A 15,184-nucleotide genomic window follows, 5' to 3' on the forward strand; every position below is an offset into this window, starting at 1 on the left:
CATGATCACACTCCCCAAGCGTACTCTACAAACCGGGTCTAGGTACCCTTGCCCCTGGAGGGGGAAACTGCAACCAGACCCAGGTGGTGTTACCCTTTTCCCTGCGGTGGGGGGAGGCAGACCGCCCCGACTCCGCAGCAGCAGGGAGGCCCCACACTCCAGACCGCAGTCGGACGGCCAACTCCTCCTCCTAGCCCCCCCGCTCCAGCAGGTCGCAGAGAATGGGGGTGAGAGAAGACTCCAAACCTCCCTCCACCCGCTCATTGTAGTGTTGATGCATGTGTGTTCTAAGGTGCATTTAAAACCCAGGAGGGCTTGGAGCTACCTGCCAGAGAGCAGCAGGTAAGCGCATGGTCCCTCCTGCTAGCCCTCAATGTCTACGTGTATTTAACCTTGAGAGGTGGGCAACGACGCCAGGGGTGGGGTGTACACCCTGATGGTACTTTGGAATCCGTGTATCGTGCCCACCCCCAAGATCCTATATGTATGTGTAATGAGAGTGTGAGTAATGTGAATGTCTAAGTTGTGGGATAAAATTGAGGCAGAGGCAGCCAGCCGCCGTCACTCCTAAAACGTCCCCCCTCCCTAAACAACTAAATGTCATGTTTTGATTGGTCAACATGGTACATTTTTTGACCAATAGGAAAGGGCGGGGTTTTTTGGTTTTGTTTTTGCTCACAGGCGGAGAGTGATTTCCAGCGTTTTTCTTATAAAACGCAGTTTTTACCGTTTCTTCCCGCAGTAAATATAAACAACGACAGTATTCAGGAAGAAAACCAAACATTGCAGATATTTTTATCATAACTCTGGTCACAATTTAAAAACTGGTATAAAGTCCACACTTTTTCCATCAATTCTTCCGTCTGTCCTGCTCAGATCTCCAGTGGTTGTAGTCGTTGTCATTAACGTGGCTTCACTCCACATCAGCCGCTTTGCTCGCTAAAACACCGGTGTGGGCGCATAAGGACGCTGTCATAGCCTGTCAGCGATGTTGATTAGCTGCGTATATACGAATGTGAATCGCGTGATTGGCTGGACTGTGGGATAAGGTGGCATCGTTCTAATCCCATACTGGAGCAGCCAGTCACTGACTGACACTGCCAAACAGAATTATTAATGTATTTACTGTAATTTCAATTCAGGTTAGATTGTTTTCTGCGCAGAGACGTGCCAGCAGTGCACAATTGGCCACTGGGAAAAACGGGATTTTGAAATAAAGACTGACTTTGAAAAAAGGTCATTTTGGAATAAAAACGGCTGGAAATAAATAAAATGCCTCAGGAATAATCTCTATTATTGTGAAAAATAATGACCATGAAATAATATTTCACAATAATAAGTAAATTTATATAGCAGAATGTAATATATTTCACAATAATGAGCATTTTTTTGTGTTCCATGATTTCACAATATCATTCTCACATTACATATCTGTGTCTTATTTATTCACATAGTTATTTATTTCATCTTGACCTATTTATTTATTTAATTTTGAACACTTTGGAGTTCCATACTGCGGGGGTTACAGCTGTACAGCTGTGTACCAGGCCTGCGCTTTGTCGGTGCTAATAACAGCTCGATTGCTTGGGAGGCGAGTGGGTCTATCCCACGCTTTGCCCTGAGACTGGGCTGGGCAGACATTTCCGAAATTATCGAAGCACTTTTGCAAAGAGGCTGTATCTTGACAAACCGACCAGATATCTAAGATTAAACCGCTACATTCTCAGCTAAAAAATATTAAAGCGGTATTTGGTGACACACAAACAGGGTTTTTCAAAGTTCAGTTCTGTTCGTTTCCACATGCCGGTTGTTGGTGTGCAGAAACGCCTTTTAAAAACAACGGCCACCAGGCCAAAGCAATGGTTTTGACTCGATCAGTGTTAACCCCGCCCCCTGGGTTTGATGGGTGAGGCTGACAGATAAAATAAATTCATGGTGAGACCTGAAGGAATCAAGTGTGCCAAAATGAATGAATTAAATACACCATTAAATAATTATTTAAATGTGTCAATAATTAATTAATTAAATGTGTCAAAAATATTTATTTATTTAATTAATTATTTCCCATTTTAATTAATTATTTTCAATTTCAATTAATTATTGACACATTTAAATAATTATTTAATGGTGTATTTAATTCATTCATTACGGCGGCGTTCTATAATTTCAAGGCTTTGTTAATTTTGTTTGAATAACCACGGTCGCTGCACTCATTCCAAGACAAACCTGAGGCGGAGGTGCAATCCTTTAATTGTGAACACACACCGAAGCTGTGGAGATGGAACATCTCTAATTATCTGTGCGTGTGCTCAGAGTGCGCGCTTCCTCCCCGGCGCTAGGATCCAGAGGACTGACCGCTCTCTCTCTCTCTCTGGCCGTTTGAAGCGTGTAGCAGAGTAGGGCTCGCTTGTTACTTGGTGGATGGGTGGAGGGATGAAAGCTACCCTCCCCGCTGCTCCAGCGCCGACTGTTCTCTGTCCCTGTGCCTAAACAGCGCTACCTCCACCGCCGCAGCCACACAAGCCAGAGAACGCTTTGAGGAGCTGCGTGCACACGCACACGCGCGCTTTCCCGGAGACACCAGCGTCCGCGCGAGTGGTATGATAAGAAGGGAATAGTGTGGACCTCTGTGGGTCCGTCCGCCTGCATCTTGCCTGCTGCGCGGTCACTGAGTGGACGGTGAGGACGGAGAGTCAACAGTTGTTCGTGGGTGCTGTATGCATGTGGACGCGCACATCCCTGCCATGTGGACACTACTGCGGTCGTGCTGTTGCTGGATTTTACCTCTCGTGTTTGCAGCCTTCGTGCTCCGTGGGGCCCACAGTCATCCCGGTAAGTTTCATCCGCACACGTCCAACACGGGCTTTCTGTTCCACACACGACCACAATTATTCACTGAATAATTGTCTGTCTCTGGTCCGTGACCTGTTTGTGTCCCTTCACGCACACTCCTAGCACAGCGTTACAACCCCGCGCTCCGTCTGCTGGAGGAACTCGGTTCACCTGTCCACACCAGCAGAGTGGGCTCGGTTTGGCTTGGATGTGATGATGTGATGGCTTGTTACCTGCCGGCTCACCCTGGAGCGAGACAGTGGGGCTGTGACGCGTTCACACAGCCCCACTGCAGTGAGGCTCTAATCTGTGTGGGGGAGGCAGACCTGATGTCTGTGTTTGGGCTGACACTAGACCCACAGCACCTGATTGTAACACTGCACGCCTGCTTTACAGTGAACGGTGGAAAATGTCCTGCTCTGTCTTTTTATTAGGCCTCTCCAGCTGTTCTATGAGGCAATTTTACCCTCACCTCCAACACCGGACCTAAACCCTTCACTTGTTAGGAAGCAATACTTGTACCACAGATTGTTCTTTGTCTTCTCAAAGGTAGAAGAGGACAAGTGTGTGATCACATTCAGAAATAAAGCCCACAAATCGAATTTGACCTTGACCACGCTGCACTCTTTCAACTGTGGAAGATGCTGCAAATAGACATTCAACACTTTCCGGGCTGTCAGCCCAACAGAAGCTATAGATGTGTAATTACCACCCACTCAGCCACAAAAGGCTCACACGTATTCCACTCGTATGCAGTAATATCTAACAAAGCAACGAGCCTTTGTTGTTTGCAGGCGTTCAGCACCAGAAGGTGTACCTACGTTTGAAAGATGTTGGATAATGGTATATGCCGATACGTACCTGTATCATGGGATGTCAACAAAGGCATTTCCTGTGGCACGCTTGGATGCTGTAGTGTCAAGGAAGGGCCCACAGTGTGCAGGTAACATGACAAAGAAGAAGCCAGCGGCCACATTCAAAGTGCAGCATTTATGCTGTGTTGAGTCACATCCCCGTAATGCTATGGGTGAACACACATTTTTCACATAACCTGCCATGAGAAGAAAACCACTGACCCCATTGGGCCCTTTACCTTACAGTAAACTCTGTTTGGCTCCCAGACCCCCACCCTGAGGAGCCAGGCTGATGTAGAAGTCCTGTGGCCGTCTGTGGATATGACACGTTTTCAGAGCTGCTAGTTAAAAAAGAATAGACTGAAATAGCCTTTTATTATCATTGTACGTGTACAGTGAAATTGTGGGTGCTCATGCACATTATTAGACAGCAGCAAATGACAAGCAGGAGAAATATAGTAGAAATAGTAGAAAAGCACACAATTGAGAACAAAATAGTTGCAAAGTGCTCAGACGTAGTGCAAAGAAAAGAGTCCATGTGTGAGTTGCCCGAGTGATGAGGTTTACTGAGACTATGGCTCAGATTGGTAAGGTGTGTGGGAGTGTCAGTGGTAGACAGCATTAGCCTACTTTCAAGCTCAACTACATTAGCTCTGATGTGTCAGATATCACAAAACACACTCACGGGAGAGTTTCTGGGACTGCTGTACTGAGCAGTAGCGTGCCTTTGCTCGAACAAACCGTACCAGTGCTAGTGACACTTTGGGAGCGACTGACGGATTTTCAGACGTAGAAAGTTAAAGTTTATCTCAGACGCTCATGTCAATCACAATCTGATCACAGATCCGGAGAAAAGCAGAGTGCAGGGAGAGTGAGAGGGACCCACTGACCCACTGGTGGAGAACGTATACTTGGACTCCTTGAAAACACAAAGATTCAGTTTCTGCTCAGAGGAAATACTGAAGCTAAAAAAAGAAAGTCTCAGGGTGTGTGACATCTGGCCAGGAAACGTATTTATCCGACAAAAGTCAAAATTAGCTGCGTGATGCTTTGTCTTCTCAAACATAATAACTCGTCCTGCAATCACAAACCGTCTCCTTTTTGTGGATCTAAGGATGGAGCGTGTGAAAATGTGCACAGTGCTAATATGTTTCTGTCTGTTCTCTGTCTCTGCTTGACCGGCTCTCGACTCAGACCCATGCAGCTGTCATGATAGTGAGCCCAAGGTGGCGGCTCGCTGTCGAATGGCTGACAGACGCAGTAGAAACAGAGACGAGCTGCTGTCCTGCTGGGTATCGGCATTGACAGCCTCTGGCTTGCTTACTTTCCCATTAGCTGTACGGAGAAACATGCAAACGTGGATCACGCCAGTGTCTGTGAAATCAGCCGAAACCCCACAGAGCAGCAAATGATCTAAACATGAGAAACACAGCGAGCTTCTCCTCAGAGTTCTGTGCAAATACATCCAGGAGTTCAAATAGGAAAGTGCAAACAAATTCAAAATTCTTCAACATCCTGGTTGTAATACAGTCCTGTCACAGACAGATCACTCTGTCACGCCTTATAGTGGGCGTGGCTGTGGCTCAGGAACGAGAGCTTTGAAGGTTGCTGGTTCGATCCCTGGCTGCTTCACACTGGATGGGCGTGATACTCGCTGCAAGTATCACGCCCATCCAGTGTGAATGTGTGAGAATGTTGGATAGAAAGAACTTGTCCCGTGTCCGTTCACTAGTTCTTACAATGCTCGTCCAGTGTGTAGCGGCACCGTCAGAAGCACGCGTACTTTGTGCTGTTATGTCTGCAAAACTGACCTGAGTGCTGTCAGTGCCCCCTCGCCCTCATAGTGGGCTGTTTGTAGCCACAAACATGTGCTCGCTGTGCTTCTCTGTTGGTTGGGGTGTTGAGAGCAGTGGCTGTCACTGCAGGGTGTCTGCTTGCTGACACGGGGCATCACGTTTGCTTTCCCATCTGTGGTGTGCACTGTCACACCCCGTCACGGTGCCACCCGTCAGCCCCGGGTTAACCAAACACACAGAGGTCACTGTCATCTGTAAAGCTAGCACACCTTTCCCACAAGCACCACCCCCTGCTCCTCCATCTATCTCCATCTCGTTCCTCTCTAACTCTCCGTTCATCTGTCACAGTGGATATGCTCACACAGGGGCCAGGCTCATAACTGTAGGCAGGCCTGCGTGTCACAAGCCTCGTAGTCACAGTAATGCAGGAAGACGGCTGACATTTAGGATGGGGCTGGATATGCTCCGTGGCCTTGGGTTTCTAACATTATCATCATCATCATCTTGGTGCTCACTGAGCTGTTATCTGTCCTCTGCTGTGGCCGGAGTGGGGAACGCACACCGGCTCACAGGTCACTTTATCATCAGCACGGCACCCCTGCTCTCCTTAATAGACTGATTAAAAGATACTGCTCTGTGTGTGTGTGTGTGTGTGTGCGCGCGCAGGGGTGGTGTCAGGCAGTTGGTAGATGTGGTTTTGTCATGAGGAGGTAGCAACAGGAGAGGCATCGGGAGCCAGATTAATGAGGACAGAAGAAGAAGCATCCTCTTTAAATCACTATTGATTTTTAGCAGGAAAGTGTGCTGCTCGCTGCACACAGGGGGACTACAGATAAATAGTTCTGATAATGATAACAATAGCAATAATGATATTAAGCGCAGAGGCACTAATGATATCTGTAGAATGCGGTGAGGGAGGCCAAGTGTGCAGCATAATTTATTCTGCTGTGAGCCTGCTCGGCTGAGCGTGCCACTGCAGAGTCCACTTGTTCAGGCTGTTCTTCTGATTGCTACGTGAGTAAGGAGTGTAGACTGGAAGGACAGAGCAGTCCTGCTGGCTCCAAAAGGATCTCCATTCTTTTCCTCCTGTACAGTTTTAGCTCTACGTCAGGTTATTTGGAGGGGCTGTGCTGCCCAGTATATTTTCCAGAGGAAGCTCCATCCAGCCCGTAGCAGCTATTTCCACCTGCAGTGTAGCCCTCCATCTCTGCTGCTTTTGTTCTGCTTTGCTAGGTCTCGTTTGCTGGTGGCAGGAGCCATATGTTCTCCTTGCCCATGCTGTTATCACCATAATGTTTCTGAAGCAGATATTTTTCAGACTTTATCGTTAGTGTGACTTTTTTTCTCAGATAAATCACACGATAAATTTTTTCTGGAACAATTTGCAAAAAACATCTGATGTAGAAAATATGAGACAGTTAAAACACAGATGCAAATAAATGTTAAATTCATTTTTGAAATTTCATCACAAAGTTCACTCGTGAAAAATGGCCTGATCCAAGTCAGCTTTGTGACGCGATGATGGATGAAACATTAACCAAGGTAACCGGTAGTGTTATGAGCCACTGTGACATCACAACGTGCTCAGCTTGTACCAGCGTTGAGCGTGCACCGTACATGCTACAGTACAGCTGTCATCACACAGACAAAACTCAGCTTTTGTCCCTGTTTGGAATCTAGTCTCATTTATTATTGAAATGCTGATTAAAAAGCAGCATGGCCGTACACCTGCACTTTCAAAAATCAGTCAAAAATTGAGAACCAGCCCTTAGTGTGGCAGAAAGCAGCACATTCCTCCTCTACCCTTCTTTGCCACTGTGGTACCATTGCCTCTACCTCTGTCATACTATATCATTGCATACTGTCCAAAGTTTGACGTTATACCCCGCATGCTGATACCATACCAATGTCATGCCATGGGCACATCATGCATTACTGTGAGATCAGGGTGCAAAGAAACTAAAAAGATTTCCCTCTAACACAAGAATGAAACATCATCATTATTTCAGCTCTGCGCTCCTGAAAACTGAAAAAGCTGCCAAAGAACAGCCAGTTTGTTTGACTGAGAGAAGTTAGAGTGAATTTCCATCCAATACAGTGGTCCCGCCTTTATCGCGGGAGTTACCTTCTAAAAATAACCCGCAATAGGTGAAATCCACAAAGTAGCCAACTTTATTTTTTACAATTATTATAAATGTTTTAAGGCTGTAAAACCCCTCACTACACACTTTTCTCAGACAGGCATGAACATTTTCACACTTTTCTCTCTTGTGTAAACACTCTCAAAGTTCAAACCGTCATAAATAAGTTCAGTATTATAGAACGAAACCAAACCCTGTTTTCAGGTCCAGAACATGGGAATAGAGCAGCTGCGAGAGAATTCAACATTAATGAATCAATGGTACAGAAGTAGATGATGCAAGAAGAATGAGTTGTGTAACGTTTGACTTACAGTGGTTTGCAAAAGTATTCGGCCCCTTGAACTTTCCCACATTCTGTCACATTACAGCCACAAACATGAATCAATGTTATTGGAATTCCAGGTGAAAGACCAACACAAAGTGGTGCACACGTGAGAAGTGGAACGAAAATCATACATGATTCCAAACATTTTTTACAAATAAATAACTGCAAAGTGGGGTGTGCGTAATTATTCAGCCCCTGAGTCAATACTTTGTAGAACCAGCTTTTGCTGCAGTTCCAGCTGCCAGTCTTTTAGGGTTTGTCTCTACCAGCTTTGCACATCTACAGACTGAAATCTTTGCCCATTCTTCTTTGCAAAACAGCTCCAGCTCAGTCAGATTAGATGGGCAGCATTTGTGAACAGCAGTTTTCAGATCTTGCCACAGATTCTGGATTGGACTTAGATCTGGACTTTGACTGGGCCAGTCTAACACATGGATATGTTTTGTTTTAAACCATCCCATTGTTTCCTGGCTTTGTGTTTAGGGTCGTTGTCCTGCTGGAAGCTGAACCTCCACCCCAGTCTCAAGTCTTTTGCAGACTCCAAGAGGTTTTCTTCCAAGATTGCTCTGTATTTGGCTCCATCCATCTTCCCATCAACTCTGACCAGCTTCCCTGTCCCTGCTGAAGAGAAGCCCCCCCAGAGCATGATGCTGCCACCACCATATCTGACAGTGGGGATGGTGTGTTCAGAGTGATGTGCAGTGTTAGTTTTCCACACATAGCGTTTTGCATTTTGGTCTCATCTGACCAGAGCAGCTTCTTCCACATGTTTGCTGTGTCCCCCACATGGCTTGTGGCAAACTGCAAACTGGACTTCTTATGGTTTTCTGTTAACAATGGCTTTCTTCTTGCCACTCTTCCATGAAGGCCAACTTTGTGCAGTGCACGACTAATAGTTGTCCTGTGGACAGATTCCCCCACCTGAGCTGTAGATCTCTGCAGCTCGTCCAGAGTCACCATGGGCCTCTTGGCTGCATTTCTGATCAGCGCTCTCCTTGTTCGGCCTGAGTTTATGTGGACGGCCTTGTCTTGGTAGGTTTACAGTTGTGCCATACTCCTTCCATTTCTGAATGATGGCTTGAACAGCGCTCCGTGGGATGTTCAAGGCTTGGGAAATCTTTTTGTAGCCTAAACCTGCTTTAAATTTCTCAATAACTTTATCCCTGACCTGTCTGGTGTGTTCTTTGGACTTCATGGTGTTGTTGCTCCCAATATTCTCTCAGACAACCTCTGTCACAGGGCAGTTGTGACGGCCTCAGAGGCCTCTTTTTTATTTTTGGTGATATCGCCCTGCTCTAGCGTCAACATAATATTACCGCATTGTGTGTATAAGGACCCCAAAATGGCACCTGTTAAGAGACATGCGTATGAAGCCCATTTTAAACTCAAGGTTATCAGTCACACAGTAGAACATGGGAATAGAGCAGCTGTGAGAGAATTCAGCATTAATGAATCAATGGTACAGAAGTGGAGGAAGCAAGAAGAATGAGCTGAGTTAAGTTTGACTTATCCCACTGTTTTGTTTTGCTTAATGCGCCTTATAATCCGGTGCACAAAATGGTCTGAAAAATATGTATTTGACCTGTTTATGTGGCACACTGCAGTTTCATGTTGCAAAACACCTCTTTTTAACTTTTGTGGATATTATACATGGTTATGCTCAGGATATTTCAGCCCATTTCTACTGAAAATGTTAAATTGTCAGCAAGGAATTTGCATTTGCACTGTTAAATTTTTACATAGCATTAATACACATAAAAAACAGCTGCTTGTTTAAGTAAAAAATGAATTGATGGGGGATTTTTGCACTAATAAATTTGTGGAGTTGTAACGTATTTTGTCTCACGTCAATTATATCGTCAGTTATATCGTTATCGCAAATTTTCAAATATATATCGTGATAAACATTTTTGGCCATATTGCCTTGCCCTATGTGTGTACACGTGTACAAACGCAGTGTTTCATTGATTCCTGCATGCAGAATCCTTTACATTTATATTAGCAGACCACAAAACCATGAATAATGGGGAAAAATGTAACGTATAGAAATGAGATTTTATTCGCTAGGACCTGATTGGCTGAAGAACGCTGTTCACCTCTGGTTTTAAAATCAGTGTGTGGAACAAATAGGAGACTCTGATCAGACAATTGGAGATGCTGTGGGTATAAGGTCTCAGTAGCTCAGCTGTATATGCAGGGGTGATGTAGAGTTTTATGTTATTAATAAAATGTTCAAAATTCATTTTTAGTCAAAAATAGAGATGCACGATTCCACTTTTTTATGTCCGATACTGATATGAATCTGATACAGTCTTTTATAATCAATAAAACTGTTTTTTTTTAAATATCTTGCTGCATTTTGTATAAGTTCATACTCAAATTTAAAAAAACAAAACACTAAAGCTATTCTGTTACACTTGTATGCAAAAATACACTGCACCAAAATATTTCATGGTTCAGCAACACTGCTCTTTTTATTTAAACTTTTAGCAGAACTTTAAGTCTAAGTGTTTAAAGTAATATTCAAAAAGTAATTTAAAATGCAATTTTATGCAGATCTTTGGTTCTGACCCAGTATGAACCTTCCAGATCCCTCAGGTCATCTGGATCCGGTCTTTTATCAGTTCCCAGAGTCAGAACCAGACACGGAGAAGCTGCATTCAGCTTTTATGCTCCTTATATCTGGAACAAACTCCCAGAAAGCCTCAGATCAGCTGAAACACTCAGTTTATTTAAATCCAGGTTGAAGACTCACCTGTTCTCAGCTGCATTTGAATAAAACACCAAATCCACACTTTTAAGCTTAAATTTCAAAACTAACATTTTAACTACTGATTTTATCTGTTTTGTTTGTTTGTTAATTAGTTAGTTTGTTTGCTTGTTTTAATCAATTTTAAATCATGCTTTTTATTTGTTTTTGTTTCTAATGTCTCTGTAAAGCACTTTGAACCACCTTGTTGTTGAATTGTGCTATACAAATAAACTTGCCTTGCCTTCTGAAAAAAGAAGTGCAATATCAGCACAAAATAATGTTTATATTAAACAACTTAAAAAAACCAAACAAGTTGTATAATGGACCCTTTCATACTTAAAGATGAACATAAATAGACTTCCAGAGTGGAAAGCAGTGCAAATAAATGCAAACACGGCTTCACAACACTCATGTTTTTCTTTTTCTTTTTTTTGAACCACAGAACTGTTTAGCCTGGAGCACAGTTGTTTTTTTCAAAGTGAAACTCGAGTCTTTTCATTGTACGGTCAGGCTTAGCAATGACAACGCACAGACATCTGAGCTCCATATATCGGTTCTTAAGCTTAACGTGGGAATGCTTTACCAACATTCAGAGATGAACTTACACACTTGCTCTACTTCTCTGGGATAGCCTACTCCAGTGGTTCCCAAACTTCTTTTGCTGCCCCCCCCCCCCCCCTTTGTTTTACAAGAAAAATGTTCGGGCCCATCACCACCTAACCCCCCGCCCGCACAAACACATACTCCAACCACACATGCCCATATTTTGTTTTCAAACTCCATTGCGGTTTATTTCACACCTCAAACATTTAGTAAACAATTGAGCAAATACAAGTAAGCTGCAATAAATTACAGGTAGCAAGAAAATAAACTACTAACTCTTTTACGCTACGGTCACACCTACACGGGTACTTTTGAAAATGCAGCTGTGTCTATGGATTTGGACCTTTTGACCTCGGTGATTTTTTAAAACTCAGTTTTTGCGTTCATGTGTGGACGAGGAATAGAGAGTTTGTCACGCAACGTCAAAGGTATGTGCCTTTTTTCACGTCATGCCAGATCATTGACAGATAGAGACAAAATACTGTTAATCTGACTATCTGCAGGTTTTATACACACACGCAGTTACTGTCCCTGTCTTTACAGATGTGGAGACTGAAAATATGCTGTTGTTTGCACATATTTAATATTCAGCTCTGTACAGGAGCTGAAGCAGGGTGCCGTCTGTTGCTTTTACAGTATAATACTTGTAATAAAAGTACAGTAACAGTAATTGTGACTGAGCAGCCTGGAGCGTTTCTCTTGATTTCTTTTTTTTTTTTTTTTTTTTTTTCAACATTATGTTTATTAAAGTTTTACATATATACATATATAAAGTACATACACAAACAAATTTACACAATAAACGAAACACAAGGTACATTCAATGAAAGCACTTGAGTCCATGAGACCTCTGACAGATTTTAAAGAATAATTTTCAGATTGCAGCATATGGTTGTGGTCCTGTACAGGGAATAGCTAGGCTGTCCCTGTCTCACACAGTAAACCAGATAGATCTTTATTCCCAATATACTGGATGTAGCGCCCCCAAATTTTCTGGAAAATTTCTTGTTTATCTTTTAGAGTATATGTAATTTTCTCTAATGGTAAACATAAAGACAATTCTTTGAACCAATGTGAAATACTTGGTTTGCCAAGACTCCTCCACGTTAGAGCTATCACTCTCTTTGCTTGTAGTATTCCCATGTTTATGAAGATTTTTTCAAAATGATCTATGTTACACCCTACAGGATATAATCCCAGTAGGAAAAGTTTGGGATCCATCACAAGTTTAATTGACAAAATCTCCTTTATCATTGCTCCAACCTCTTCCCAAAACTCCTTTATTTTTGGACATGACCATAAACAGTGGAGCAATGTGCCCTTATCTTCTTCACATCTATTACAGATATCATGAATCTGCATATTAAATTTGTTAAGTTTTTCTGGTGTTATGTACACTCTCATCAACCAATTAAATTGTAGCAATTTTAGATGTGTGTTCCCTGTCTGTGTTTGGGCTAGCTTACATGCTCTACTCCATTGTTCCACTGTCAAGTCCTCCTGTAAGTCATACCTCCAAGCTTCAAGCTTAGCAGCAGATGAATCAGGAGAGGATGTCATCATCAAGTTATATAATTCAGATATCATCCCTCTACCACTGGGGTTTTTGGTTAGGATTTTCTCTAATGTGGACAGCGGGGGAATATGTGTAAAATCATTATGATAAGACCTGATAAAACTCCTAAACTGTAGGTATTTGAAAAAGTGCTTTCGGGGAATATTAAATTTAGAGATTAGTTGTTCAAAACTTAAAAGTCTTCCATCACCCCCGAAAGCATCCTTCACCAGTCCCAGCCCCGAGTCTGCCCACATTTTAAAACCACCATCCGCCCTACCTGGGGCAAAATAATTGTTGCCCCAAATCGGGCTAAAAACAGAGAGGGGAGATTTTACGTTTAAATATCTTTGAGTGACATGTACGATATAAATCGTGTTTTTAACTATAGGATTAAGCGTAATGTCTTTGAGTTTATTATATTTATCAGAGTATACATATGTAGGAAGTGGAAGCCTAAGAGAGAGAGACTCAATAGTTCTCCATGCGGGGGGCTTTTCTGCAGCATAATAGAACATTATAGTTCTTAACTGGGCTGCCCAGTAATACCAAACCATGTTAGGACATTGCAGCCCTCCTGCATCAAAGGGCAAGTACAAAAGTGATAAGCGAAGTCTGGGACGTTTGTTATTCCATAAAAACTGATTAAACAGTTTTCTTATTTTAAGGAAAAAGTCTGAGGGAGGTGGCAAGGGGATATTCTGAAACAGATACAGAAGCTTAGGGAGCACGTTCATCTTTAGTATATTTATTCTACCAATCAGTGAAATTTGGAGACTCGACCATCTCTCCACTGATTTGGATATGTCAGTCATAATTGGACTATAATTATGGTTCACCACCTCTTCCAATTTCGGGACAATCTGAATACCTAGATAAGTAAACTGATTCACATTTCTAAAATGGCAGGTGTATTTAGGTGGATTCATCCTTTCTTCTGAGTTCAAAAGCATTATAGAAGATTTTGATTTATTGATTTTATAACCAGAAATATGTCCAAATTTTCCAATTAGGTCTAAAATGGCTGGAATAGATTTTCCCAGATTTTTAAGAAAGAGGATCACATCGTCAGCATAAAGAGCTATTCGATGGTCGAGCCCTCCGATCTCTATACCCGTGATCACACAGTGTTCTCTTACAGCAATAGCAAGTGGTTCAATTGCAATTATAAATAAAAGGGGGGATAGGGGGCAACCTTGTCTACAACCTCTTCCAATCTCAACTGGTTTTGAGATAACATTATTGGTAATTATTTCTGCATATGGGTTATTATATAGAAGCCTGACCCAGTTACAGAATCCCACTCCCAAACCAAAGCGACCAAGAACCTCAAGCAAATAGGGCCATTCCACCCTATCGAAAGCCTTCTCGGCATCTAGTGCCAAGAAAGCTGTATCTGAAGACCCCCCTTGCTCGTGTAAAATATTTAACACTCGTCGAACATTGTGGAATCCCTGACGCCCAACCATGAACCCATTTTGATCTTCCTTGATGATGTCTGGCAAAAGGCCCTCCAGTCTCTTTGCTAGAATTTTACAGAGTATCTTTAAATCTGAGTTTAAGAGGCTAATTGGCCGCAGGTTTTCACATTTATCATTCGATTTTCCAGGTTTGGGAAGAAGTGTAATTAAGGCCCCTCTCAGAGTGGGTGGGAGTATCCCCTTTTGAGCAGATTCAGAAAACATTTCCAAAAGGGGTGCCTTTAATTTGGATACAAACTTTTTATAGATATCAATTGGCAGACCGTCTGGCCCTGCAGCCTTTCCAGAATTCATACTCATTATTGCCTCTGAGATTTCGTCCAGAGTCAATTTAGCCCCCAGTCTCAAGGATTCCTCTTCTTCTATTCTGGGGATATTCATATTGTCAAGAAAAGAGAAAAAATTGGGGTCACCTGGGTTTAAGTCAGAACTGTATAACCTTTCATAATAGGCCTTGAAAGAGTCACTTATTGCAGCAGGGTCAGAGATCGTTTCCCCTTTATCATTTTTAAGTGCAGTGATTGATCTTTCCAATTGGAATTGTTTTATACGCCAAGCCAGAATTTTACCTGATTTCTCCCCTTGATCAAAAACGGACTGCTTAAGTTTTAATAAGTTAGCTGTAGCTTTTGAAGCTGAGATTTCATTATATTGGGTTCTTAATAACAGCAAACTTTGGTGCAGCTTGGGACAGGGGTTCTTAAAGTACATATCCTCAGTAGCTTTAATTTTTGATTCCAATAATTTCAGCTTTTGTCTGGCCTTCTTAGATTTTGAGCTTGTGAAGCTAATTATTTGGCCTCTAATGAAGGCTTTGAATGCTTCCCATCTAATACACGAAGATG

The 15,184-nt window shown here is 42.7% G+C and overlaps 1 protein-coding gene across 2 annotated transcripts in view; it reads left to right on the forward strand.

The window, feature by feature from the left end:
- The first annotated feature begins 2,298 nt into the window (after positions 1–2,298).
- LOC101479224 (receptor-type tyrosine-protein phosphatase gamma) overlaps positions 2,299–15,184 on the forward strand; it is a 371,804-nt gene continuing 358,918 nt past the window's right edge. Inside the window, exon 1 of one of the 2 annotated variants that reach the window (XM_076883640.1) lies at positions 2,299–2,832. In XM_076883640.1, coding sequence (XP_076739755.1) covers positions 2,718–2,832 — 115 coding nt within the window. In that variant the 5' untranslated portion in view covers positions 2,299–2,717. The remainder of the gene's footprint in view (positions 2,833–15,184) is intronic. The other variant, XM_076883639.1, reaches the window with a different exon arrangement.

The sequence above is a fragment of the Maylandia zebra genome, linkage group LG5 (assembly GCF_041146795.1).
Source record: "Maylandia zebra isolate NMK-2024a linkage group LG5, Mzebra_GT3a, whole genome shotgun sequence".
Taxonomy (NCBI): Eukaryota; Metazoa; Chordata; class Actinopteri; order Cichliformes; family Cichlidae; genus Maylandia; species Maylandia zebra.